General features: G+C 35.5%; 1 protein-coding gene across 1 annotated transcript in view; it reads left to right on the top strand.

Annotated features, from left to right (window-relative positions):
• EML5 (EMAP like 5) overlaps positions 1-25,122 on the top strand; it is a 92,355-nt gene that overhangs the window by 53,618 nt on the left and 13,615 nt on the right. The window contains exons 25-37 of the mRNA XM_087725306.1: positions 124-300; positions 2,519-2,720; positions 3,761-3,887; positions 4,887-4,901; positions 8,197-8,205; positions 14,465-14,543; positions 15,282-15,411; positions 15,543-15,641; positions 17,075-17,095; positions 18,300-18,473; positions 21,566-21,774; positions 22,357-22,514; positions 23,552-23,666. Coding sequence (XP_087581432.1) covers positions 124-300; positions 2,519-2,720; positions 3,761-3,887; positions 4,887-4,901; positions 8,197-8,205; positions 14,465-14,543; positions 15,282-15,411; positions 15,543-15,641; positions 17,075-17,095; positions 18,300-18,473; positions 21,566-21,774; positions 22,357-22,514; positions 23,552-23,666 — 1,515 coding nt within the window. The remainder of the gene's footprint in view (positions 1-123; positions 301-2,518; positions 2,721-3,760; positions 3,888-4,886; positions 4,902-8,196; positions 8,206-14,464; positions 14,544-15,281; positions 15,412-15,542; positions 15,642-17,074; positions 17,096-18,299; positions 18,474-21,565; positions 21,775-22,356; positions 22,515-23,551; positions 23,667-25,122) is intronic.

The following is a 25,122-nucleotide window of genomic DNA, read 5'->3' as shown; positions in this document are numbered from 1 at the left end:
AAAGAGACAAGTGTTTGTCATATATGATAATGGGGGAAAGAAGAAGGAATATTTAGTGTTAGTGACCCGCAAGAATGCTTCTAAACCAGAGTAATTTTTGTGATCAGGTTACTATCTTTATAGGTAGAAAAGATTTCCTGGGCATCCTGGACAAGTGTTTTAGGTACATGCTGTGAAGGAATATGGCCAATAATTGGAGAAGTCACAGATGTAAGTGCTTCGTGCCTCAGCAGTGACAGTACAGTCTTGGCAACAGGAGATGATTTTGGATTTGTAAAACTTTTCCACTTCCCTGCCAAAGTAAGTAAAATTAATAGCTGCATAATAAAACAAGACAATCCTATAGTTTTTACATTTAGCAACACACTTATTAGGAGGATTCCACTATATTTATGTTATCTAGATCTACAGTATCTATCTATCTATCTATCTATCTATCTATCTATCTATCTATCTATCTATCTATCTATCTATCTATCTATCTCTACAGTACATATATATATATATATATATTAATATAAATGTATGGATAAACCCCTAGTTATAACTTTCATTTTACTTCTTCTGTCAAGCCAGTGACTATTTCATAATACAAATGTTCATTTTATCTAAATATTAGAAACTGCATGCATTAGCCAAGTTAGAAAGTAAAATATACAAACTATTTGAGAATTTATTTCCTGTTTTTATGAGAGAAATTATAAATACTCTATCAATTAATGATTTTAATGAGTTAAAAATTCTGGTCTCAATAAACATACTGCAGTTGTCAACATGACTATAGTTCTTATAGTCATCTTTCTCTTATGTAACCTGGCCCCACAAGTATGCGAACAGCTTGTTTCTTCACTTTATTAACATCCATGGTAATTTTCTACTTCATATATATTTATTTGATATTGTTTTAATGTTTTATGATCTACACTTCCCAGAGTCACTTCTTGAGATGGGCAGCTATAGAAATCAAATAAATAAATAAAGCTTGCATCACCATCTTGTCATCCCTACACCTCCCCCAATTTAAATCATATATCTGCATCTAATGTAGTAAGCCTTAGTTCAAAAAAACTTTAAATAAAATTTGTTAGTCTTTAAAGGTGCTACAAGACTCATTATAGGAAGTATGGATTTTTTTCAGATTAAAGTTTTTTATTTTTCCATTTTCATACATATAATTTACATGTATACTATTACATAACCAACATCATATCAATTCATCTTATCAACAACTCCCAAAAATTATTGGCTCTTCTGCTCTCCATACACCATATTTGTGCTTTATCCATCACTTTCTTCTCTCTCTCTCGTCTCCCCCTCCCTACCTCCTTTCTTCTCTCTGTCCTTCTCTTCTCAACTTCCCCTTCCTCTCTCCTTCTCCTCCCTTCCTCTTACCACTCCTCATTGCTCTCCTCCTCTTCTCCCCCTTTGCCCTCTCTCCTATCCCTCTCTTCTTCCCTTACCTTTCTCCTTTACTTCCCATTCTTCATATCATTTACTTGATGTATTTTAGCTTCTGAGCAAGCTCCATTTTAGTTTGATGGTATTTATAGTTCCTTTTCAATATACATATTTAATTTTTCTTCTCTTTTAGTAAAAAAAGGGATATAACAGAAAAGTATACATATGTAAATAGTTATTGTGCTTTTAAACACCACCACCCCAAAAAAACCTAATTTTAGTCAAGATGTAGACCTGGTTACTATTCTCATTATTATCTTTATATAGTTATACATCCTTACACGCCCCCAATTTGTGATTCTGTCTTTTTATCACAATAATTTCTCATTGTAGGTATATTTCATATTCCCTCTCTATTTTTCCATACCTTGAATTAGATTACCCTTAGTTATCTCTAAATGTCAATCTTCACTGTTCAGTATTCATTACCGGAAGTATGGATTTATTATGTGGGAGAAAGAGCAGTGCTTTCAACATTGGAAAGAAAAAATTATACCAGTCTCACAATTGTGGATTGTAAATATATGCTTCTTTTGCATTTATGAATTGGCTTTCTGTCAACACAGTGGGAATTAATTTTCTGTGGGTGGCAGTTTAATGAATTATTTAAAAATTAGGCTGAATCATGCCTATTGTACGTATTATGTTTCTATGTGTAATGTTTCCTTCTTTTTTTCCTGTAATAATTTTAAATGAGGGATTCATGCAAATTCTGAAATATTCATAAACTTATCAATCAAGCTTCATAACTGTGTTAATTATTAGTAAGAGTTTTTATGTTAAATCTGAATGTAAATATTCACTTATGCATTGTATAGTAGAATGTTCAAAAACTAAAGTATGCGCATATTTCAAAATTACTTTGCTAGAGACCTGCAAATTTGGGTTTTAATCTAATATCTCCTTTCTTTTATATCTGTTCTAGTAAGAATCCTAACATGAGTCTGTAGTTAAAGCAAAAAGAAAAAAACAAAAGCAAAAATCACTGACATTTTAATGTGTTTTTAGATAATTATTTTTATTTAATTGTGAAGTAAACATTTATATATTTTGCATTTAGGGAAAGTACAGCAAATTTAAGCGGTATGTGGCTCATAGTACACATGTAACAAATGTCCGCTGGGCTCACGATGACAGTTTATTAGTCAGTATTGGAGGAGGAGATATGTCGTTAATGCTATGGACCCATGAGATGGAGGGTCATCGAGAAAGTAGGCAGTGCGATAGCGAAGAATCTGACCTGGATTCTGAGGAAGATGGGGGTAAGTAACCATGTCAATTTTAAAGAATAGAATTATTTATTTTTATACAATCTGCAGTATGGAATAGCAACATCTATTTAGGTGTCATCGGTTATTTTTTTTAATGGTTCGATTATACATGAAGAGATATAATCCAACCATAAGATCATAAGAACATATACCTGGCAGTTCGAAAGCATACAAATACAAGTAGGTACTACTTTGGTGGGAAGGTAACAAGGTTTCTTGCACATTTGGGGTATAGTCATGGTGGCCACATGATCATGGAAATTGCCTTTGGACAATGCTGGCTCCCTTGGCCAAGAAACAGAGATGTGTACTGTGCCCTAGAATCTGACACAACAGATAGGGAAACCTTTCCTTTTTTATACTGGGGAAGAGAGTACGCTCTAAATGAGATCTGTTGAACCCACTACCCACAGGCTGCCTGTGGCCCTGGATAGCTAGTAATGCAGCCCCACAAGTTCGTAAAGTTTTAATATTATTATGTGATTTATGTACATTATACTATACATTTTATATGTATATTTTATATGCCCAAGGTAATTCTTCTTCATTCAAAAGCAAGCAAAAAGGTTGAACACTCATGTATTAAATGTTTTAGAGAGTGTTTTTTTTTTTTTTGTTTGGACCTAGAATATTTACTTATTTAGCATTGTGAATACTTTTTTAAATAGCATAAAGCAGGAGTGTGAAACTGGTGTGGTCCACAGGCCAGATGTGTCACACACAGGCCACGCATACCCCAGCTCCATGAAGGATAAACTGTTATGATACATCAAGAAATGTCATGATACATCACATGATGCCAATGTGATGTGGCAAGTTTGACACCTGTGGCATAAAATAAATAGTTGTAATATTATTGCAAAATGAAGTGGGTCTTTTAGGAAAAGAAAGGTTCTTCCTGTTTGAAAGACTATATTAGAATCAAACTATTGATTTGTCTTTAGTCTGGAAAAGAATTCTTATATAAATAAATTATAATATCTAGCCTATTTTTAGCTCCAATATTACTAATATTGTGATTATTTTATTAGGATATGATAGTGATGTCACAAGGGAAAATGAAATTAATTACACCATTAAAGCCTTATCAACCAACATAAGACCTATGTTTGGAATCAAGCCTCATCTACAGCAAAAAGAGCCTTCAGCTGATGAAAGGTACTTCTAACTGTGCAAAACAAAACAAAAAATTATGTACTATATGGCTACTAACTTGCCATAGCAACTCTGGGCAACTAACATGCATATGGATTAAAAAGTTAATTTTATTACATATTGACACATGAAACAATAATTAGTAATAAAATGCTTGAACTTAGGATCACTGGTTTAGTTAATGGCCTAATGGATCTCAATTTCTTCAGAAATAATTTGTATTACATACTTCAAAATCTGGTAACTGAATCCTGCTCTATTTCATATTTGCAGTTCTCCTGCAAATTCATCTGAATGCATCTCTGGGTTTTAAGCATGAACCTTAGCTTTAAAGTCCTGTGTGGCATCATTAAATAAGATAACCAGTGCCCCAAAAAACCTCCACCGTAACTCTAACCTTAAGATGGGAATGTTGTGATAATAGTTTTCCTGCCAAGCCTAATAATATATTCTTTCTTCATGCATTATTCAGGCAGATATTTGAAAGTGTCATTTCTAGCACAGCTGGAAGCAAAACATTTGAGATTTGTAGGACATTCTTATAAGGCTGAAAGAGAACAAAAATAACTCTAGATTACTGCAGAGGTACATTTACTCAGGGACCAGTCTCTGCCTTGATGAAAAAAGATCTAATACATTTAAATACTTTCCTGTGGCACTGGTAAAAATATTTATTTCTAAGTAGTTTATAGAAGCTCACAATACATTGTACATCCTGTTGTCCATTATGCTTTACATGTACATTTTGTACTTAGTATCAATATCTTTGTTCAAAATTTACCTTGGGAATCTGTCCAGTCATAGGCTTACTAAAAATGCAGTATGAAAGTTATATTAATATGTCATTAAATATATCCTCTACAAATCATTATGCATTTTAAAAATTAGGGAATGAAACAATAATAATCCTCTTAATTAATTTCAGTTCTCTTTTCAGTACATTTATACTGTGCGTTTTTTGTAATTTAATTTTCCTATTCATTTTTTATGCTTGCTATGAAGGCAAGGAGTTGTAAGGTGAGTTACTCTTTATAAAATCATTATAAATCATGTTATTAAGTCAAATCTCATTAGAAAAAAGTAGATTTGAACTTAGGGAAATGATCTTATTTGTCAAGTGGATTCTAGGGAACACTGTGTTGGAACGATATGGTTTCCTTTGTGTTTACAAAACAATTTGAATGTGAGATTACTGTGTTTCCATCTCCGGCAAAGTATTCCTACGATTGCTAGGGCAACATCTGATGTGTGTGTCAGAGCCTATTGGATATATGAGCTTCTTCCCTCTGAGAGTGGGAGTATGATAATCTTAGGGGAAATTTTATACAAGATATTTTTGCCAACCTTCCAGAATAGCTGTTTCTGCCATCAGGAAATCACTGTCTTGGAAAATCCAAAAGGAGTTGTACTGAGGCTGGATGATTATTCTGTTAGATCCTAGCTACATACACCTATCTACCTATATGTTATAAGGATCGGGCAACTTTGCTTTACTTGAATCTTTACTGTCTTCTATCCATCCATATAATGTGAGAAAGTAGACCAACCCTTTAAGGGGATATGTTGCCCCAGCGCTTTGAGAAACACTGAGATTTTTTTTATTTTTAAGAAGGGACAGAGAAAAAGGTTTGCACAATCTATTTGTTGGTGTTTTCTTATAGCTCAACTGTTCTATAAATTAAGAGTTGTTCCTCATACTCCTCAGGTTGCCCATTGAATAGTATGTGGAATATTACCAGGGAGAGTTGGGAAAGAAACTTGTTTTGGGGAAAAACCAGATGTTATGTTGAATAAATTACTGCCTTTCATATTTTTACTTCTTAAACTTCTTTAAAAAATACACCTGATACAATTGTCTGTGAGGGGAGTACAAGAAGGTGGGGTTTTAATTATCTTCTTCTTTGATTATGAATATTTATTACATATTATTACAAAGGGTAAGAAAGCTGCTGTGATCAAACAGCTTCTCCTAATAGTTTCCACATAAACAAACAAACAAATAAACAAAGCAAATAAAGCAAATATAAATTCCATTTTTATAGAAAATATTTATTTATTTATACATACATACTCACTCCTTACATTATCTGCCTGACATTAGTAGGCAACTGGGAGTTTTCTTTCTATTGTACTAATAAGGAGGTTCTAAGACTTGAAGACTGTCAGCTAATAAATGTGTTTAGTATTGAGCATTTGCTGGAAATGGGAATAAGCATTGAATTCAGTGGCACATACATTTCATATTGGAGAAGGTTTCTTCTTCAATACATCATACATACATACATACATACATACATACATACATACATACATACATACATACATACAAGCATGCAATTCTGAGGCTTCCCAACAGTATATAGGATTAAAAGCAGAAAAACAATACAAATGTAAGCATCTGGAAAAAAACACTCTATCAGATAAAATTTGACAGAGGCTCAGCACTACCCTAATCCTTGGGGAACAGCCAAATTTTCAGTGATGTTTTGAACATCCTCAGGGTGGGACCCATATAACACCTAGGCTGATAATGTTCCAGAGGGCAAATGTCTTGAAGACTGGATGAAAATTATCCAGAATTGCTGGATAACTTATTGAGGAGAAGTTACATCACTGGTTGATTTAAAGATGGAGGGACCAGCCTTTCCATAAAGGAAGCTGTAATTGCATGGACCACCCAGGCTGCTTTAACAACATAGAACAACCTGAATAGGTTGCTGAGCTCATTTTTTAAGGATCCTGTCTATATCATAAGTGACAGGCTTAAAAACAGCCCAGGTAAAAGACATCAAACACCTTAGTTGGACTTGCAACTTGAAACTTTGAAAACATCTGAATAGTTTTATCCATCTAGTAGCTAAAATATTCTGCAAGCAACTCTGTGAACCCTGCACTCCACCAGGAAGAAACAAGTCACACTAAACAGGGTGATTGGGAGAATATTAGTGGTGGATATAATAACAAGAGTAGAGAAATAACATTTTGCCACCTATAGGCTTATTTGCGTTTGGCCAGATTCATTCCTCACTCTAGTGCTCTTACTGATGCAGATCTTTTGTTTTCAAATGATTGTTTCAAGAAACCAAAGCTATATCAGACCCCAAACTACTGTATCTTTGTTACAATAATTAAAGATCTATATTAAGCAATCTTTCTAAATTATACAAGTTTTAGAATCCAGAGTCTATAGTACTGCCTTCAAATTACCCTCCCCTGATGTAATTTATTGTTGGATGACACTAGTCTCTGGGTTGGCAGGAAAATTTTAATAAAGTGCTTAACAATTGAAATGAAAATGATATTGAGCAAGAGTATTCCTATGAGAAGGTTGATAGAATGGATTTAAAGTTTATACAATCTAGTTTGTGTATTACAATTTGGATGATATAAGTATTAGATAGTATTGTGGGAAAAGATGGCATATTGTAAACCTTTACAATATTGTAAATAGGTGCATCAAAATCTTCATCTGTAGAGTTGCTTCCAAAAGGATTACTACAAGTACTGTTGCTCAAATGAGATTATTTCGCTGTTCATACTTTCTTTCATTCAATATATTGTGCAAAGAAAAACACTGAAGAAGTGATGAGGAAAACATGAAGAAGTGATGAGGAATTTACCAATGGAAGCTGGCTATACTTCATGAAATTCTGTATATAGGGAATGGTGACTACATAAAGGCTCTGTTTTGCTGACACTGCAGTTCAGTTCAGAGGTTTTAAATATTTTTAAGTAATGGTAAGAGGCATAGAACTCTACATATCACCCCCCTCTTCTGATACTTTTCTTGCTGTGTTCAGTGACAATAAATGACCAAATGCTACTCAGAGTTGCTTGAACTTTACTGTTTATCATTGGGGATCCCAATAAATCATATGAATAAAAATATATTTAATTTATATGCGGCCCTACTTCCAGCATCACTGGAATAGTTCCTTGAAAAACATTCAATTTTTTTCCTTCAACTTTTTGCCTCTTGGTAGTTATACATCTTCAAAAAAAATTTTTAGACTCAGGCATTGTGCTGAAGAGAAAATTAAAAGAATTCTGCAATAATGGCGAATGTCTGTAGCTCGGGTGTAGGATGAGGGTGAAGGTTCATTCTCCTTGTGGATTGGTTTCTAAATGTTTCATCACCAGGCTAGATAACATCTTTAGTGGAGTTTAGGGGATGAAAGAATTCTATATAAACCTTACCTATTATGAAGAAAAAAATACTGATATTTTTCCAAAAGCACCCATTTTAATGTATCAGTTTCAAGCTAGATTAGTATAAGTAATCATATTCTTTTTCCTATCTGCTGCTGAAAAGGGGTTCCAGGTAATACTTTCTCTTTCATCCACCTACTTCATATTTCTGTATCATCTTCCATTACCCTCCAAAGCCATCTGCCACTGTAGTATCATTATTTATACCTGCACTTACCAACATTTATCATGCTGTGTTAGTTGCATACATAGGTAAATCTTAATAAAGTAACTACTATTATGTGAACAAACATAAAATAAAACTAATGTGTGAAATTCAGTCAATTGTCAAAGACAAGTTGACATAGGTTTTATTGGAAATGTTACATGTGATACTCGTTAATTTAGGTCCCTATTTCACATTTATTTTTAAGAGATGAATGAAACTTCTGGCAGGGGATAAAAAAGGTAATAGTGAAATCAAAAATTAGGCAAGAAACAGCTTCTCTATAGACTTGTTAAAATTATTTAATGATATTTCTATCTCTGATAAAGAACATTTTGCAATTATTCTTTTCATAGATAGAAGACAGAACCTTCTTGCAATCTGATTCTTATGTGGCTATGTGGGGAGAGAACCACCGCTTTTGCAGATTGTCTCTACCTCATAATTAGGAAATAAGAGATAGATGGATTATTGTCATAGAGCTGGAACGAATTGCAAATAAAACACATTAAAATAAAATAAAAACAGGATAAGATTTTTTAGTTAGTGGTAGATTTATCCACCAATAGACAATCAAAGTATGCCTAATTTTACAGGCAGTATTAACAGACTTTAGCTGCATTCAAGAAAACTAAATAATATTGATCTAATAACAGTTGTATATAAAAATAAGCAGGATTTCTGTGTTTTAATGGATAAGGCATTATAAGAGAGGTTACAAGGATCCTTATAGAGGATACAAGGGCAAGATATAATTTCAGTAGTTCCTATCTACAGGGCACAGTCTTAGCTCATAAGAAACTTTTGTATACTGGCCCTTCAATACTCCTATAGGGAGAATGTTGCATTGGTGCTCTTCAAAATTTGGAAACAGTTAAATGAGGTCTATATCTTGCTGATTTGAAATGGGAGTAGGCAGACTTAACTGCTCAGAAAAACTTTTTGCGTTGAGCAGACTAGTGCTATTGGGCTTCTAGATCTTTATTTATTTCATTTGTAAAATGTATTGGCCACCCATCTTATGCAGAATGACTCTGGATGACTTACAATCATAAAAAATAAAAACTGTATAAAGCTAAAAGCTATTTTCCAAAGCACTTGAAGGCCAGACAAGGAATAATGGATGGAAATTTACCAAGGAGAGATTCAACTTAGAAATAAGGAGGAACTTTCTGACGAGAACAATCAACCAATGGAACAGCTTGCCTTTGGAAGTTGTAGGAGTTTCATCATTTAAAGATTTTCAAGAAGAAATTGGACTGCCATTTGTCAGAAATGGTGTTGGGTGTCTTTCTTGAGTGGGGAGTTGGACTAGATGACTTATAAGGTCCCTTCCAACGCTGTTAATCTGTTAATCTAAATAACACATTGCTTAAATGCATAGTTCACACCTATAACCTATCATTAAGAAGACTCTTCTGGAAATATTAAGAAGTTAGAATTTTTGTGAAATTGTCCTGGTTTATACTGAATCATAGCTGTTCTCAATAAGGAAAGAATGCAAACTTGGGGCGGGGGGCAGAATAGTATTTGCAAGCCAGTGTGGTATGATGCAAGTCTATGTACCTATTTCACTTTAACCTGTTTCCTTAACTGAGAAATAAAGAGCTAACTGGAAATTACCTTTAGGAATTTAGATTAGACCCTTTCAAGAGGAGATAGGATGTATAAGACCCCAGCTGGGCACTGAAGAATAATTGCACTTCTCTGAATATAGCTTCAGTGCTGGGATATTCTGCACTTCTCTGGTAAAATGAAATTGAATTGCAATAGCTGCTTTTTGAGCATTTTGCATTTTGATCGAACTATGGAAAACCATGCTCACTCCAGATATTTAAAGGCTTTCACTTATTCAATATTCTGGCAATCTAACATTTAGGCATGAAATTTAGGTCTCTTTGCAAAAATCAAAATCTTATGTAACTGGTTTCAAATGCTTCCTCATAGCAGACATTGGCTAGGACACTCAAAGCTCATTTAAATGCAGTTAAAGCTCCTTCTGTAAGTTTACCACAAGGTTGCAGTGTACCTATTAGGCTAGTTTTGAGGAATAAAATTCTGATTGATTGATTTTGGCCACAAATGGATTTATGGTGAAATTCGAAAAATTAGAATATCGTGCAAAAGTTCATTTATTTTAGTAATGCAACTTAAAAGGTGAAACTAATATATGAGATAGATTCATTCAATGCAAAGCAAGACAGTATGCGGACGATACACAGCTGTATCTGTCCGCCCCGTGCCAACTCAATGAAGCGATGGACGTGATGAGCCAGGGCCTTGAGGCTGTTAGAGACTGGATGGGGGGTTAACAAGCTTGTACTCAATCCAGATAAGACCGAGTGGCTGCTGTGCTTCCCTCCCACTAATTGGCCAAGTGTTCCATCTCTCAGGCTGGGGGGTCAAATAGTACGCCCCTCAGACAGGGTCCGCAACTTGGGAGTCCTCCTGGACCCACAGCTGACTTTTGAACATCATTTGTCAGCTGTGACCAGGGGGGCATTTGCCCAGGTTCGCCTGGTGCACCAGTTGCGTCCCTACCTGAACCGGGAGGCTCTCACAACAGTCACTCGTGCCCTTGTGACCTCTAGGCTGGAGTACTGCAACGTGCTCTACATGGGGCTGCCCTTGAAGAGCATTCGGCGACTTCAGCTTGTCCAGAATGCAGCCGCGCGAGTGATCGTGGGTGCGCCTCGATTCACCCACGTAACACCTATCCTCCGCGAGCTGCACTGGCTGCCTGTTGATCTCCGGGTGCGCTTCAAGGTGCTAGTTGTCACCTACAAAGCCCTTCATGGTATTGGATCTGGGTACTTGAGAGACCGCCTACTGCCAATTACCTCCACTAGACCAATAAGATCCCATAGACTAGGCCTCCTCCGAATTCCATCAACCGGCCAATGTCGACTAGGAACTACCCGGAGGAGGGCCTTCTCGGTGGCTGTTCCGACCCCCTGGAACGAACTCCCCATGGAGATTCGTACCCTCACCACCCTCCAGGCCTTCCGCATAGCCCTTAAAAGTTGGCTGTTCCGACAGGCCTGGGGCTAAAGACTTGCAACCCCACTCGAATGGTATGACTGTTGTGTTTTTTAATGGTGTACGGTTTTCATGTTTGTAACTTGTCTGTTTTTCCCCTCCCTTGAATTGTGAGCCGCCCTGAGTCCCCTCAGGGAAAAGGGCGGCATACAAATAAAGTAAAATCTAATCTAAATCTAATCTAGTTCAAGTCGTGATTTGTCATAATTGTGATGATTATGGCTTACAGCTCATGAAAACCAAATCCACAATCTCAGAAAATTAGAATATTACATGCAATCAATAAAACAAGGATTGTACATAGAACAATATCGGACCTCTGAAAAGTATAAGCATGCATATGTACTCAGTACTTGGTGTGGGCCCCTTTTGCAGCAATTACTGCCTCAATGTAGCGTGGCATGGAAACTATCAGCCTGTGGCACTGCTGAGGTGTTATGGAAGACCAGGATGCTTCAATAGCAGCCTTCAGTTTTTTTGAATTGTTTGGTCTCATATCTCTCCTCTTTCTCTTGGCAATGCCCCATAGATTCTCTATGGGGTTCAGGTCAGGCGAGTTTGCAGGCCATCAAGCACAGTAATCCCACAGTCATTGAACCAGGTTTTGGTGCTTTTGACAGTGTGGGCAGGTGCCAAGTCCTGCTGGAAAATGAACTCAGTATCCCCATAAAGCTCATCTGCGGAAGGAAGCATGAAGTGCTCCAAAATCTCCTGGTAGACGGCTCCGTTGACCCTGGACTTAATGAAGCACAGTGGACCAACACCAGCAAATGATATGGCTCAACACAGATTGTGGAAACTTCACACTGGACTTCAAGCATCTTGCAGTGTGTGTCTCTCATTCTTCCTCCATACTCTGGGTCCTTGGTTTCCAAATGAGATGTAAAAGTTGCTCTCATCAGAAAAGAGGACTTTGGACCATTGAGCAACAGACCAGATCTGTTTTTCTTTAGCCCAGGTAAGACGCTACTGACATTGTCTGTTGTTCAGGAGCGGCTTGACAAGAGGAATACAACATTTGAAGCCCATGTGCAGGATCCGTCTCTGTGTGGTAGCTCTTGATGCACTGACTCCAGCCTCAGTCCATGCCTTGTGAAAGTCCCCAACACTTTTGAATGGCCTTTTCCTGACAGTCCTCTCCTGCTGCTCATGCACCTTTTTCTTCCACACTTTTCCCTTCCACATGACTTTCTATTAATGTGCTTTGATACAGCACTTTGGGAACATCCAACTTCTTTTGCAATTACCTTTTGAGGCTTTCCCTCCTTATGCAGAGTGTCAATGATGGTTTTCTGCACAACTGTCAGGTCAGCAATCTTTCCCAGGTTTGTGATTCCTACTGAACCAGACTGAGAGACCATTTAAAGGCTCAGGAACCCTTTGTAGGTGTTACGGCTTAATTAGCTGATTAGAGTGGGATACTTTGAGCCTACAATATTGCATCTTTTCACAATATTCTAATTTTCTGAGATTGTGGATTTGGTTTTCATGAGCTGTAAGCCATAATCATCACAATTATGACAAATCACGGCTTGAACTATCTTGCTTTGCATGTATCTATCTCATATATTAGTTTCACCTTTTAAGTTGCATTACTGAAATAATTGAACTTTTGCACGATATTCTAATTTTTGGAGTTTCACCTGTACAGATTAAATAGCAAGTTGGAATCTCATTCATATGGTGCCTTTGCAAAGACTTTCATTTTATGGTTCTTAAAGATATTGTCCAGTAGCTGTTTACCTATAAAGTGGTTTATAATCTTAGTCCATCATTCTGCTTTGTGAAATAGATAGAATGCAGATCTAAAATCAATAAATGCAACATATAATAATGTTCTAGTTGTGTACATTTCAGCCGAAAGTTGAAGTATAAGGGCATAAAGTATAAGGTATTATAGAATGATCAGTTGTAAACCTAGTCTGCTGCTAAGTGCTCTAGATTCATCCAATTGACTAATTTGTTGTATATTTTAATTAAGCATCTTTAACAAATTCAGATTTTGAACTGCTACTTGGTTTCTGAGTCGTGGTGGCACAGTGATTAGAATGCATACTGTAGGCTACTTCTGCTGACTGCTAGTTGCCTGCAATTTGGCAATTCAAATCTCACCAGGCTCAAGGTTGCCTCAGCCTTCCACCCTTCCGAGTCCAGTAAAATGGGGACCCATATTGTTGGGGGCAATATGCTGACTCTGTGAAAAACGCTTACAAAAGGACTGTATACACCGTGAAGCGGTATATAAGTCTAAGTGCTATTGCTATCATGCTTTCTTCCTCTTCACTATATCCTTTTGCTGCTTGTGCCATGTCATTGTGAAATAATATACAGAGGGATCAGAGAAGTCTGTGAGATATTTGTTCCATCATTGTACATCTTGTGATGGTATTTGGGACCTCATTTTTTTTTCACTCATTGTCTACGCTTTTAACCCTGATAGTGAGCAGCCAATCCTATTTCATTCTTGCCATTATTCTCAGATTAGTAAAGACTAAAGAATTTTTCACTTTATCTCATTTGCACTACCTATGGTATTTGCCAATGTATATTGTTTTGGCTACTAATAGGAATATCTTGAGATATTTTAAAATTACATGATTCTTGTTGTTGAGTGTGGTATGCTACAAAATACTACTATAATTTTTGCTACCCCTGGAATAGTATTCATCTCTAGTCACTCAAATAGGAGTTATTAATACATTATCTACATATGAGCAGAATAAAGACAAGTTTAGGAAATGAATAAATAGAAGATATGGAAAGTGAGAAGTCTAATTCTGCCAAGAAAGTTTAATTTTTTATGGCTAATAAACACATTAATAAGCAAAGAAAAGAGAGCTATATTAACTTAGTTTCTTTATCTCAAGAATGAATTAATACTGTCCATGTGATGATTAAATATACTTAATTTTTATTTCATTAGTTTATATAGTTTTTTAAATGTGGAAGGCAATTAACAAAATTAATACTGTATTCATAATTAAATAAACTTTTATATAAAACCGATTTCTAATATATTAGCCAGGTAGGCTAACATTTTTCATTGTCCAGGTGACAGTTCAAAAGATATTGTTTTATACTGAATAGGTGACAGACAATTTTTCTTATTCTCAGTTCTTTGTTTCAGACCACCAGTTAGTAGGGCACTGCCTCAGCCTGAAAAACTCCAAACAAATAATGTTGGGAAAAAGAAGAGACCTATAGAGGTAAGAAAAACTGCTGGTTTTAAAAACATATTATTTAAGCTATAATTTCAAGAACTATAGGGAACTATCACATTAAAAATATTAGATAAATGTAGAAGCTCTATTTGACCAAGTAGAGCAGGGATGTCAAACTCAAGGCCCGCAGGCCACATCTGGCCCATGATGTGGTCGAATCCGACCCGCGAGGTCATCCTGGAAAATGTAAGGGGCCAGCCTGCGTCACTTCGGCCCAGTCTACCCATGTCGCTTCGGCCCAGTCTACCCATGTCGCTTCAGCCCAGTCTACCAATGTGAAGAGGAAACATCGGACCAGCAGTTTGGGGAGTGGCATCAAGCTGATTATGCCCACCCAGCTGGCCATGCCCACCCAGTCAGCCATGCCTGCCCAGCCCCCTGAAGTTAACCACAGCCCTGATGTGGCCCTCAATGAAATTGAGTTTAACACCCCTGAAGTAGAGGGAATAAATTATAACATATGATGTGATATTTTATTCCGTATCTATTTAAAACTTCCAATAATTAAATCGGCTAGTTCTTCGGGGTTAAAATTGAAGAACAGAGTGAAGTAGGAGGTTTAGAAGACATAAATCCTGTTTGTGGTCAATTATGTACGTGGTAGTGTAATGTGGTAATGTATGTTTTTCTCAGTGTTTTGGTGGAACTATTAAAAGTTGTTTAATACAAATGTTTAAAACCTTTTTATATAAGAATCCAGTGATTCTAAATATGTTTTCTTAGGATTTAGTGCTCGAACTGGTATTTGGATACCGCGGTAGAGATGGCAGAAACAATGTGCACTATTTGAATGATGGTGCTGACATAATTTATCATACAGCATCAGTTGGGATTCTATATAATGTGGCAACAGGTAGGAAAACTACGTATCTATAAAAGAAAATAGTATGAAACAGTATTCATGTTGCCTTCTGTAATGATAATGTTTTTCCCTCCAGATGTAATACTGTGCTTGAAATAATACATATACATTTTTCTCTTTAGGTTCTCAGTCTTTTTATCAGGAACATAATGATGACATTTTGTGCCTCACTATAAATCAGCATCCCAAATTTGTCAACCTTGTGGCAACTGGCCAAGTAGGTATGTTTCAATTTTTTAAGAAAAAAACAATATATACTGTAATTGGGCAGGGAGCCAGATGAATTCATAAAGAGGAAAAAGCATTTAGTTACATTGCTTCTGATTGGTTAATTATTGGAGTCAATAAAATTTATTCTTGTATCATTAAAAATTATTCATAAATCTATTCCTGTTTTTACAATGCCAATTATATTTTCATCCCAGCATTCATTTTTATTTTGCATAACACTATAAAGCCTGCTATATGCAAACTACAGTATTTTAAATAATAAAATAAACATAGCTATGAAATGAAGAAAATATTTTGAAGAATATTGGATGAAGAGAAGATTCTATAGCTTGAAGATAAACAAATTACATATAACCACATGCTCTGTCTTGTGAAGGTTGAAAAAGTAGATCTCAAATGTCAGTACATGGATTTTACACAAAATGCACAAAATTCTGCTATGATCATTTGTGAATGATGTCCAGATACAAACAACACAATGTAGTCATGGTTGTGATACATCACAATCATGATAACACAAAAGTTATATATCGGATCACTATGCAAATTACATATATTCTATTATTTAAAGTAATTTACATAATGTATTATTATCATAACCTAAATGACACAAAGGGCATAACTTGTTTTGCTACAATGGAATCTTCTTCAGTTTACTGAACTTTGGAGAATAACTATCACCCTTTTCTAATTAGTTTGTTAAATAAAATATCATTTTACTGATCTTTATTCTTTCATTCTAATGTGATTCCCTGAAGATAATTAAAGAAACTTGCTTGGAATTGTCTCATCTTAGGCTACATGAGGAAGAGAAAGAATTTTCCCAAATAAAACTTTAAAAAGATGAAATAATTGAAAAGCAATTATTGTAAATAATCCTGTCTCCCATAATTAAAATCTATATTCAGTCAGGTTGGATAAACACATTATGCACAGTCCTAATTTTGAGGTAACTATAGTTTGGGAACACTTGTAGTATTGCATGGAATTAGAAAGAGAGAAATTTTAGTACAAAGGCAGTTTTTCACTCACATAATACCGTGTTTCACTGTTTGGCATAACAGCAAAACTCTGAACTCTCTGAAAGTAGCTAAGATAATACATTTTCTGCACTTCTGTGGATTGCTTCAGAAAGAACAAGAACGTGATCTGTCTTTAGCCAAATAACATTTCTCTGCAAAGTGAAAATTCCATATACGGTAATTTAGATGTGAATAATCTACAAGATTGATGTAAAGAAAAGTCTCTGTTTTTGCTCCGAACAGTTTATCTTGTGCTTGGGAACAGCATCTAATTGCATAGAGATAGCTTAAGTTTAGATTTATTTTTGAGAATAAATTGAAATTATACACTTTATGCCACACATATATAAATTATCATCTTTTTTGTTTGTAATGATTTTTCTACTGGTTTTCCATTACAGGAGACTCAGCAGACATGTCAAGTAAGAAAAAAGCTAAATTTTAATATCTTCAATTATAACTAAGCATTTTCTGTTATTTAGTGTGTTGTAAATAACTGATTATATTTACATGGTATGAAAACATATTAGTAGTTTTTTCATTCAAAACATAAAATTTAACAATCTTTAAATGTTCAAAATTTCCCTTGATTGAAATAAAATATTCATTCTTTGTAATGATAATGTTATTGTTAGTAATAAACCATTTCTGAACTACATTTCTGTTGAGCCTATTCCTTCTCAATAAATTGTAGCTTTTCAAGTCTATGTTCCAAATACGTATGTCATCCTATTTGATTGTAGTGGCACCTGTGACAACATATTTGTCCTTCTTGTCAGGCTTCTGGGAGCAAGCTGGGTTAGACCAGAACAAGTCTTTGAGTTCTGATTAATAAAATTTATTAAGAGACATTAAAGTAACATATCATTTCTAGCAGCACTCTGCTTTCAAGTGAAAAACCTGTATCTAGGCAAATCAGGGCAGAAGAATGTGCTTCTCGTTCATAAATGTTTGCCTCTTTTGTAAAAGAGGAGAAAAGTGTAGGTGATAGTTGTCTTGGAATGATTGCATGATTAATAGCAGATTCACAAGGCACCTGCAAAGCACATCCTTCCCAGTGTGTGTGGGAGATGCGATCCATCTCTTGCCAAGATTCCTTTGTGTGGGTAGAGCAGTCCATGACTGAGAAATACAAACCCTTCTTGGCAGCACCATCTTCACAGGCAGTTATTTGTTTCCAGGATCCTGTTTTCCCCATGCAGTAACAGTCAGCTGGCAAGTTGTTAAAAAGACAGTTTGCTTTTTACAGTTTCTTTACCTTCTTATCCAGGGCCATGTAGTCTCCATTTAAGGGCATTATGGCCCACAACTAAAATGGAAACATTTCTAAAAACTAAATTTAAACTCATGACTTGGCATTTGTCATAAAGTACTTTTGATTAAAGCATTTGTTCCTATATGTGTTTTAAGGCATTCTTTCCTTCAGATCTAAAACAAGTTTAGAATTGCAAGAGAAATTTTAGTAGGAATGAGTTTATACTTACTAAATGTAACTTTTTAAAAGAACAAATGTAAATGTTAAAAAATTAAATGATGCTTTAAAACAAATCAGAATGCTTTTAATATTAAATATCCTATAAGCTTTCTTTAACAAAATTAATTATTGCTGTTCTTATATTTGTTCAGCAACAGCTCCTTGTATTCATGTGTGGGATGCAATGAACAAAAAGACATTGTCTATACTGCGATGTTACCATTCAAAAGGAGTTTGTTCAGTTGGATTTAGTGCCACTGGCAAGCTTCTTCTGTCTGTTGGTTTGGATCCTGAACATACCATTACCATTTGGAAATGGCAAGAAGGTAGGCAAATATTCACTCTATCTGAAACTAGGAAATTCCTATGAGAGTTTTCAAGAGTCTGTATTTACTTCAAACTAGGATTAAAGAAATTTTTCTGAAATCCTCACTCATAATTTACATAGCAATGAATCTGTTACAATTAGAATTATAATTCTTTATTGGCCAAGTTGATTAGACATACAATGAATTTGTCTCTCGTGCATATATCGGTGGTGGGTCCCTACCGGTTCAGATTGGTTCAGCCGAACTGGTAATAGCTTGGCGGCCTGGGTCGCTGGAACCAGCAGCAACCCAGGCCTGCCACGCCCTCGAACCAGTTCTCCCACTCTTGTTTTTTGCTTCAGCACATGCACAGAACAATTTTAGTTGTACTGTGCGTGCACGCAAAGTGTGCGTGCATGGTGCACCCCTGAGCAAACCAGCAGTAGTCTCTGCTGGAACCCACCACTGGTCTGTACAGTAAAGCAGGAGGTGGAGTTTGTAGGATGAAGGGATACCCAGAGAAGTAAATGTCTGTTTAAGCAGAAAAAAACACCTTATGTTAAAATCCTAGTTGAAAGGAATCATTTTCTTAAGAACATAAACCAGTAGTGTTCTTAGTGTAGCAAAATCAGGAATAACCTAAAATAAAAATGGGCAAACTATCCGAAAGGCTGAATTTACTTGATAATGCCAAAAGAGGCATTATCCTTTTGCGGAAGATCATATACATTGTCTGGCTTAGGCAGATGTTATATTTACAAAGGGATTGAAAAACTACCTGCACTTTATTCACTCTGAAGAGAACACAGTTCTTAGAATAAATGACAGATTGTCCAACTTCTTAAAAAGCCATGCAAAAATTCATGAGAAATATGATTTAAAAGTTTCATGAAAACCGAGAGAGATTTTTTGTCAGTCTGAACTGAATTATCACACTTTTAAAATTCCCATATCAAAAATTACAGGCAGTTAATTGTAAAATACCTGTATGCTTTTCTTGCAAATCAAACGATAAGATTCCGTAAAAACCAATTTGATAAAAATCCATGCCTTTTGATGTTTTTTTGAGAGGTCAATGAGTGAGAAAGGTTGATGATCTCTAATGGTTCATTGATCAGGAACTGTAATCAGAGATTGCATTCAGATACCCATCTTTCTTTAAAAGGTGTGAGACATGGCACCCTGGACAAAATCTCTTAAAATCTTACTGATAAATTATTTTAAGTAAGCCAACTCTGTGTTTGACACCAAGTGGTAAATGTTTCTCCTTCATGGATCATTACCTGGTAACAGTGAAGGAGCTTGAATATCTCCATGATTTTATATCTTTCTGAATGTGTACAAAGGTCAATCTGACAGGCAGATAGACTGTAGATAGATTAAACAGAATCTATTGGAGAAAGAAGTGATAAATCATTTCAGTATTCTGACAAGAAAATCCAATCGCAATATCAACCAGGGCATCAGTGTGATTTTGGAAGATGATATCTCTCCTTCTGCCCACCTCCAACTCATGTCAGAAGATAACGAGTGAAATACTTGGGAAGAGCAGAGGCAAGTACAAGAAGTACTGGTGATTTTGATGTGGCTGAATAAAGCTAGACATCCGGTGTTGATATGCCCAGAGGCAAAAGTTCAGTACTGAATATAAACATATACTGTTGATATGTGGAACATCAGAACCATGAACTAAGGCCAACTTGATGTTGTCAAAGCAGAAAGTCAAGACATTGACATTCTGGAAATCTGTGAACTGAAATGCATTGGAATGGGTCACTTTTTCATCAAAGGAACATCAAATTTACTGAGAAAGAATAGAAAGAAAGAAAACAGAAGAAATGGAGTGGTCATTGTTACTAATTGTGCCAAAGTGTTCATGAAAAATGATAGAATTATCTCAACTCAATTATCTCAAGTCAAACAAATGAATATTATAGCGATCCAAACCTATGGTATAATCACAGCAAAATATTGAGAACTTGCAATATTTTGTCAACACAGTATTTACAAATGTGTTCCTGGTTTGGAAGTTGTCTTGATGCAGCCTAAAATTATTACATTTGTCTTTTTTGCCACAACATTACATTGGTGGCTCATACTCAATCTGCAGTCAACTACTATTGCAAGATCATTTTTACACAAGTACTTTTAACCTGAGCATTTGACTTTTATTTCTTAAAAGAAGAACTTTGCATTTGACGTTTTTACATCAGCTACACGCAGCTTTAATTTGTCTTAAAATCAAGAATACCAGTGTTGCCTGGTCTTTTCCCTAGAACTTCCAATTTCTCAATTTTATCCTTCTGCTCTTATGATGTTCTTTACTGATAGTTTGGTTAGAGGGCAACTTGAAAAACTACAGTAACTATTAAATAACTACCTCTTAGGTGTCCCAGGCCTAGTGCTCTGTTCTAGAAGCAGAAGGCTAAAGCATGTGAAATAATTTACTATCTTTGCAATTTAAATATCATCTGATATATTCTGCCTGTACAATGGGTATTAAATGTGCATCATGCATGATTTCAGTCATATTTTGCAGAACTTACTTGTACAGAAAGAAGCTTTAGGTCCTGGATTACACTTATTAGCAGCAGTTAATCACTAGTTGGTGCCAATATCTCTCATATTGACCTGCATTTAGATAGGAGTACTTAGATTACTTACATGAGCAACATAATGGGGGATATACATCATCACAGATCCCTCTTCAAACTGATACAGTTACTAAAAGAGTATGATACTCCTTATAGAACGGGAAATAATACAAGGGTTAATAGCAGAGTTGCTATATTGTTCATAGCAAGATGAGATGTAATAAATTTAGAATTGCATATGTATAATGTCCTGCTTGTTTTTAAAGTTGTAAATACTAAAATTTCATAAGTGAGTAACAATTTTTATTAACAAAGATAAAAATAAAAATGTTACTATTAGCAATAATGTTGTTATTATCAGCATCAATTTAAAAAATGATCAAATATGTAATGTAATCATAGAACACAACGATCCTACTACTATACCTGAAAGAATATTGTTTAAGACACTATTTGTTTTCACTATTTCTTGATATGTATATCTGAATGTAAAGTATAATTAACTCTTCCCAATAGGTGCCAAAATTGCCAGTAGAGCCGGTCATAACCAACGTATTTTTGTAGCAGAATTCAGGCCTGATTCCGACACTCAGTTTGTTTCAGTAGGAGTAAAACATGTGAGATTTTGGACCCTTGCTGGAAGAGCCCTTCTTAGTAAAAAAGGACAGACAAGTTCAATAGAAGATGCACGAATGCAAACCATGCTCTCTGTGGCATTTGGAGCTGTACGTAATTTAAAAGAATATTTTAATATATAAATCAACTTTGAAACCACTTTTTGTAATTGTTGCTTACTATATTTTCCCACTCGTCCAATCCAAAAAAGACTAAGGGAGGCTGTATATTACTTGAGCAATGACTGAATGATGCTATGAACACAGTATGTGTCATTTGTGGGAAAAAGCTTATTGTGTAACATTTCAAAAAGCAGAGTATTGCTATTTTTCTTACATAGGTCCCAAAGCTTCTTTTAACCAATTCCAAGGCTATGGAATAATAAAATAAAAAATACTTAAGAAATTATAATAGTGCTTAGGAACCCCTGTAAGCAAAAATGTAGCTCAGATCAGTTACTGAAGGATAATTGTGATCAGTGCTATTAAAATCCAATAAGCAGTGAAGAACCACTGGATTTGTGCACTTGTCATCATTTGCAAAATGACTAAAGTTTTTTTTCCCCAAACCCAGAACTAAAGTCAGTTGGGGTTGTGGATTGGGCACTATGTAGAAATTGTCCTTTCATAGTAAATGCTTGCATTCATTCCTTTTTGAAATCAGATGATGGACATATTTTTCCCCCTTTTCAGAATAATTTGACATTTACAGGTACCATCAGTGGAGATGTGTGTGTTTGGAAGGACCACATATTGAATCGAATTGTGGGCAAAGCTCATAATGGTCCTATATTTGCAATGTATACGACATTACGTGATGGCTTAATTGTAACTGGAGGCAAAGAGAGGCCGTGAGTCTTGTTTTCTTATATGAACATATATTTTTTGTTTTATTAAATTTGTTGCCCACCGAAATTATCATTGGGTACCTATGGTAGTAATTTCACAAATTGTAGTAATTTTTACAAATTTAGTAATTTAAAAAATTATTAATGGATACACAATTGTATTATAGTAAATTCTATTGCAGTTGTAATAGTAATAGTACTTGTAAAATGTTTACAGTGGATAATGTATCTACATGGTGTACATTGACTGATATGGGTTATGAGTAGTGGAGCAAGCAGTGGAGACAGTCGTGGCTGTTCTCTCTGGTTACTTTCACAGGAAAAGTGATACATATTATAAGTACATCAAAGAGATAGATTTTGGTTTTTCTTTTCCACCCAAAGAAAGGATGTATTTGGAGCTGCTGATTACACTTCCTTAGTGGTTCTGTATGACTAGTTGTAATCTTCTAGTCGAGTAAAACAAACATCTAGTAATTGCCATGTGATTTTCAGAAATAATGTTACATCTCTTTTTCTATTTTCCTGTGTGTCTAATGGAGTTAAGTACTTTACAAATTATAGACTATAGTAATTTATCTTGCAAAGGAAATAATCAATTGTGTGCTTAAAGACACACAATTGGTAGCTTGAAGATGTGTGGACTTCAACTTCCAAAATTCTGGGAGTTGGAATTTACATATCTTCAAACTGCCAAGGTTGACAAACACCGTTCTAGGTTGCATTAAAAGTTTAGGGAGTCTTTATACCAAGTGAAGGAAATCATCTTATTCTCAGCTACTAATACAGTAATCTTAGTTCTGATATCCTGAGATCATTAAATGCAAACTCCTAGATATCACTTATCAGCTATGCAAAAATCATTTTGGTATTACAAAATTGTTTTAAATACCATGATAACTTTTGAAGAACACAAACTGAGGTATTATCATTTTTTTAAATACTGGATTTCTGTTGAATTATTTAAGTTAACGAACAGTACTTGGTCTTAGGGACTTTCATCTACTTTCTCTGAAAAGACTATTTCTTATTTTGGCTAGATCAAAAGAAGGAGGTGCAATTAAGCTATGGGACCAGGAACTTAGAAGATGTCGAGCCTTTAGATTAGAGACAGGACAAGTAATTGATTGTGTCCGTTCTGTGTGCAGAGGCAAGGTAAGTCAATAATGCAATATGACCCCAGCCAAAGATAGATATACAAATAACTGGTATTGTGCATTGTTTCCATGCATTAAAAGTTACAGTAGTTAAAACATATATTTAAAAATATTAACAAATTATAGTATATTAATTCATGTTGCTTTGTAACAGTTTGGGATGATAGGCACATAATTTTGAAACCATGTTATAGGCACTTCCCTAAAATGGTTGCCGTTGTGAGCGTTTCCAGTCACAAAACATGTACTTATGTTTAATAAGTGATCATAGCAATAGTGGCAATAGGTGATCAGAATGGGTTTGGCTAACAAAAAAACAACCTTATAAATAATAAACCTTGTTTATTAAATTTAGAGGCCACTTGCTCCTAGAATGACTTGGGACATCTTATACTTAAAAAGATAGAAAACAAAGAAAACTAAAGAATGATTATATGTATCTAGACAAACCACAATCTATATATCATAAAACAGAACCAACAGGCCTCTGCAAGCACTGTATCCCAAGACCTAGCAGAGCAACCAAGTTTTAAAAGAACTTCTGGAAGATCATCAGGATGGCAGTCTGGGGGAGCATGGATCCACTGCGACAGAGAAGGGACACTTCCTGTCAGCCTCTGCCTTGCTGCTGAATTGAAACGGGGAGGGGGGGCATGGTATTTGGGAGGGGAATCATTATGTGCTGGAGGAATATTCTAGATGCTGTCCTGATCATCTCATTGTGCATGTAGAGGAAGGGAGTTTCCCGCCAAGGTTAACTGTCCAGCATTCCACCCTGATGATGTTTTTTGAAGATATCTCCCACCTGACAGTTGGGTGAATTATAATTGGACTATGGACTGGGGTGCCAATGGGAGGGGATTGACCTATACATGATATTCTTTGCTTTCGCGCCAGTTAATCAGGCTCAGCTTAGCTTTGCTACTATTCATTTGTAATTAGTAAAAGTACACTTAATTTCAAACAAATGGAGTTGAGTGGTTTCTTTCCTGATTATTAAATGAAGCAGCCCCTGACACTTCTTGGATCCTGAAGGAGTGTATTGTTTGATGAAGAGGATCCAAAGCACATCAATTCTTTCCCATCTTAGCAGATTAGCAAAAATCATGGGATACAAGTGATTCCTCAAATAATATAGCCCCATGCCATGAAGGGCATTACAATAATAAACAGCACCTTGAATTCCACCTGGAATCCCATTGGCAACTAATGCAGTTTGCAGAGAGTGGTATAATGAGGCATACCACTATACAGCATTGCCTATACCACTTTGTTCTGGACCAGCTGAAGCTTCCAAGGTGCCTTAAAGGGAATCTCCCTAGCTTCCAAGGATGTTCTCTACCAATTCAGTTTACCTTTCCTTTCACATGAAGCAACTACATTGTCAAATAAGATAACGGCTGTAGCCACCTATTGTTTTATTTATTAAGGAAGCTAATTGACTATTTCAAGGA

Source organism: Thamnophis sirtalis, unplaced genomic scaffold (assembly GCF_051295495.1).
Source record: "Thamnophis sirtalis isolate CommonGarterSnake01/CBP01778 unplaced genomic scaffold, rThaSir2_p1.2 scaffold_1, whole genome shotgun sequence".
NCBI lineage: Eukaryota > Metazoa > Chordata > Lepidosauria > Squamata > Natricidae > Thamnophis > Thamnophis sirtalis.
The sequence above is the reverse complement of the archived record's forward strand: the minus strand, read 5'-3'. Positions and strand labels throughout refer to the sequence as shown.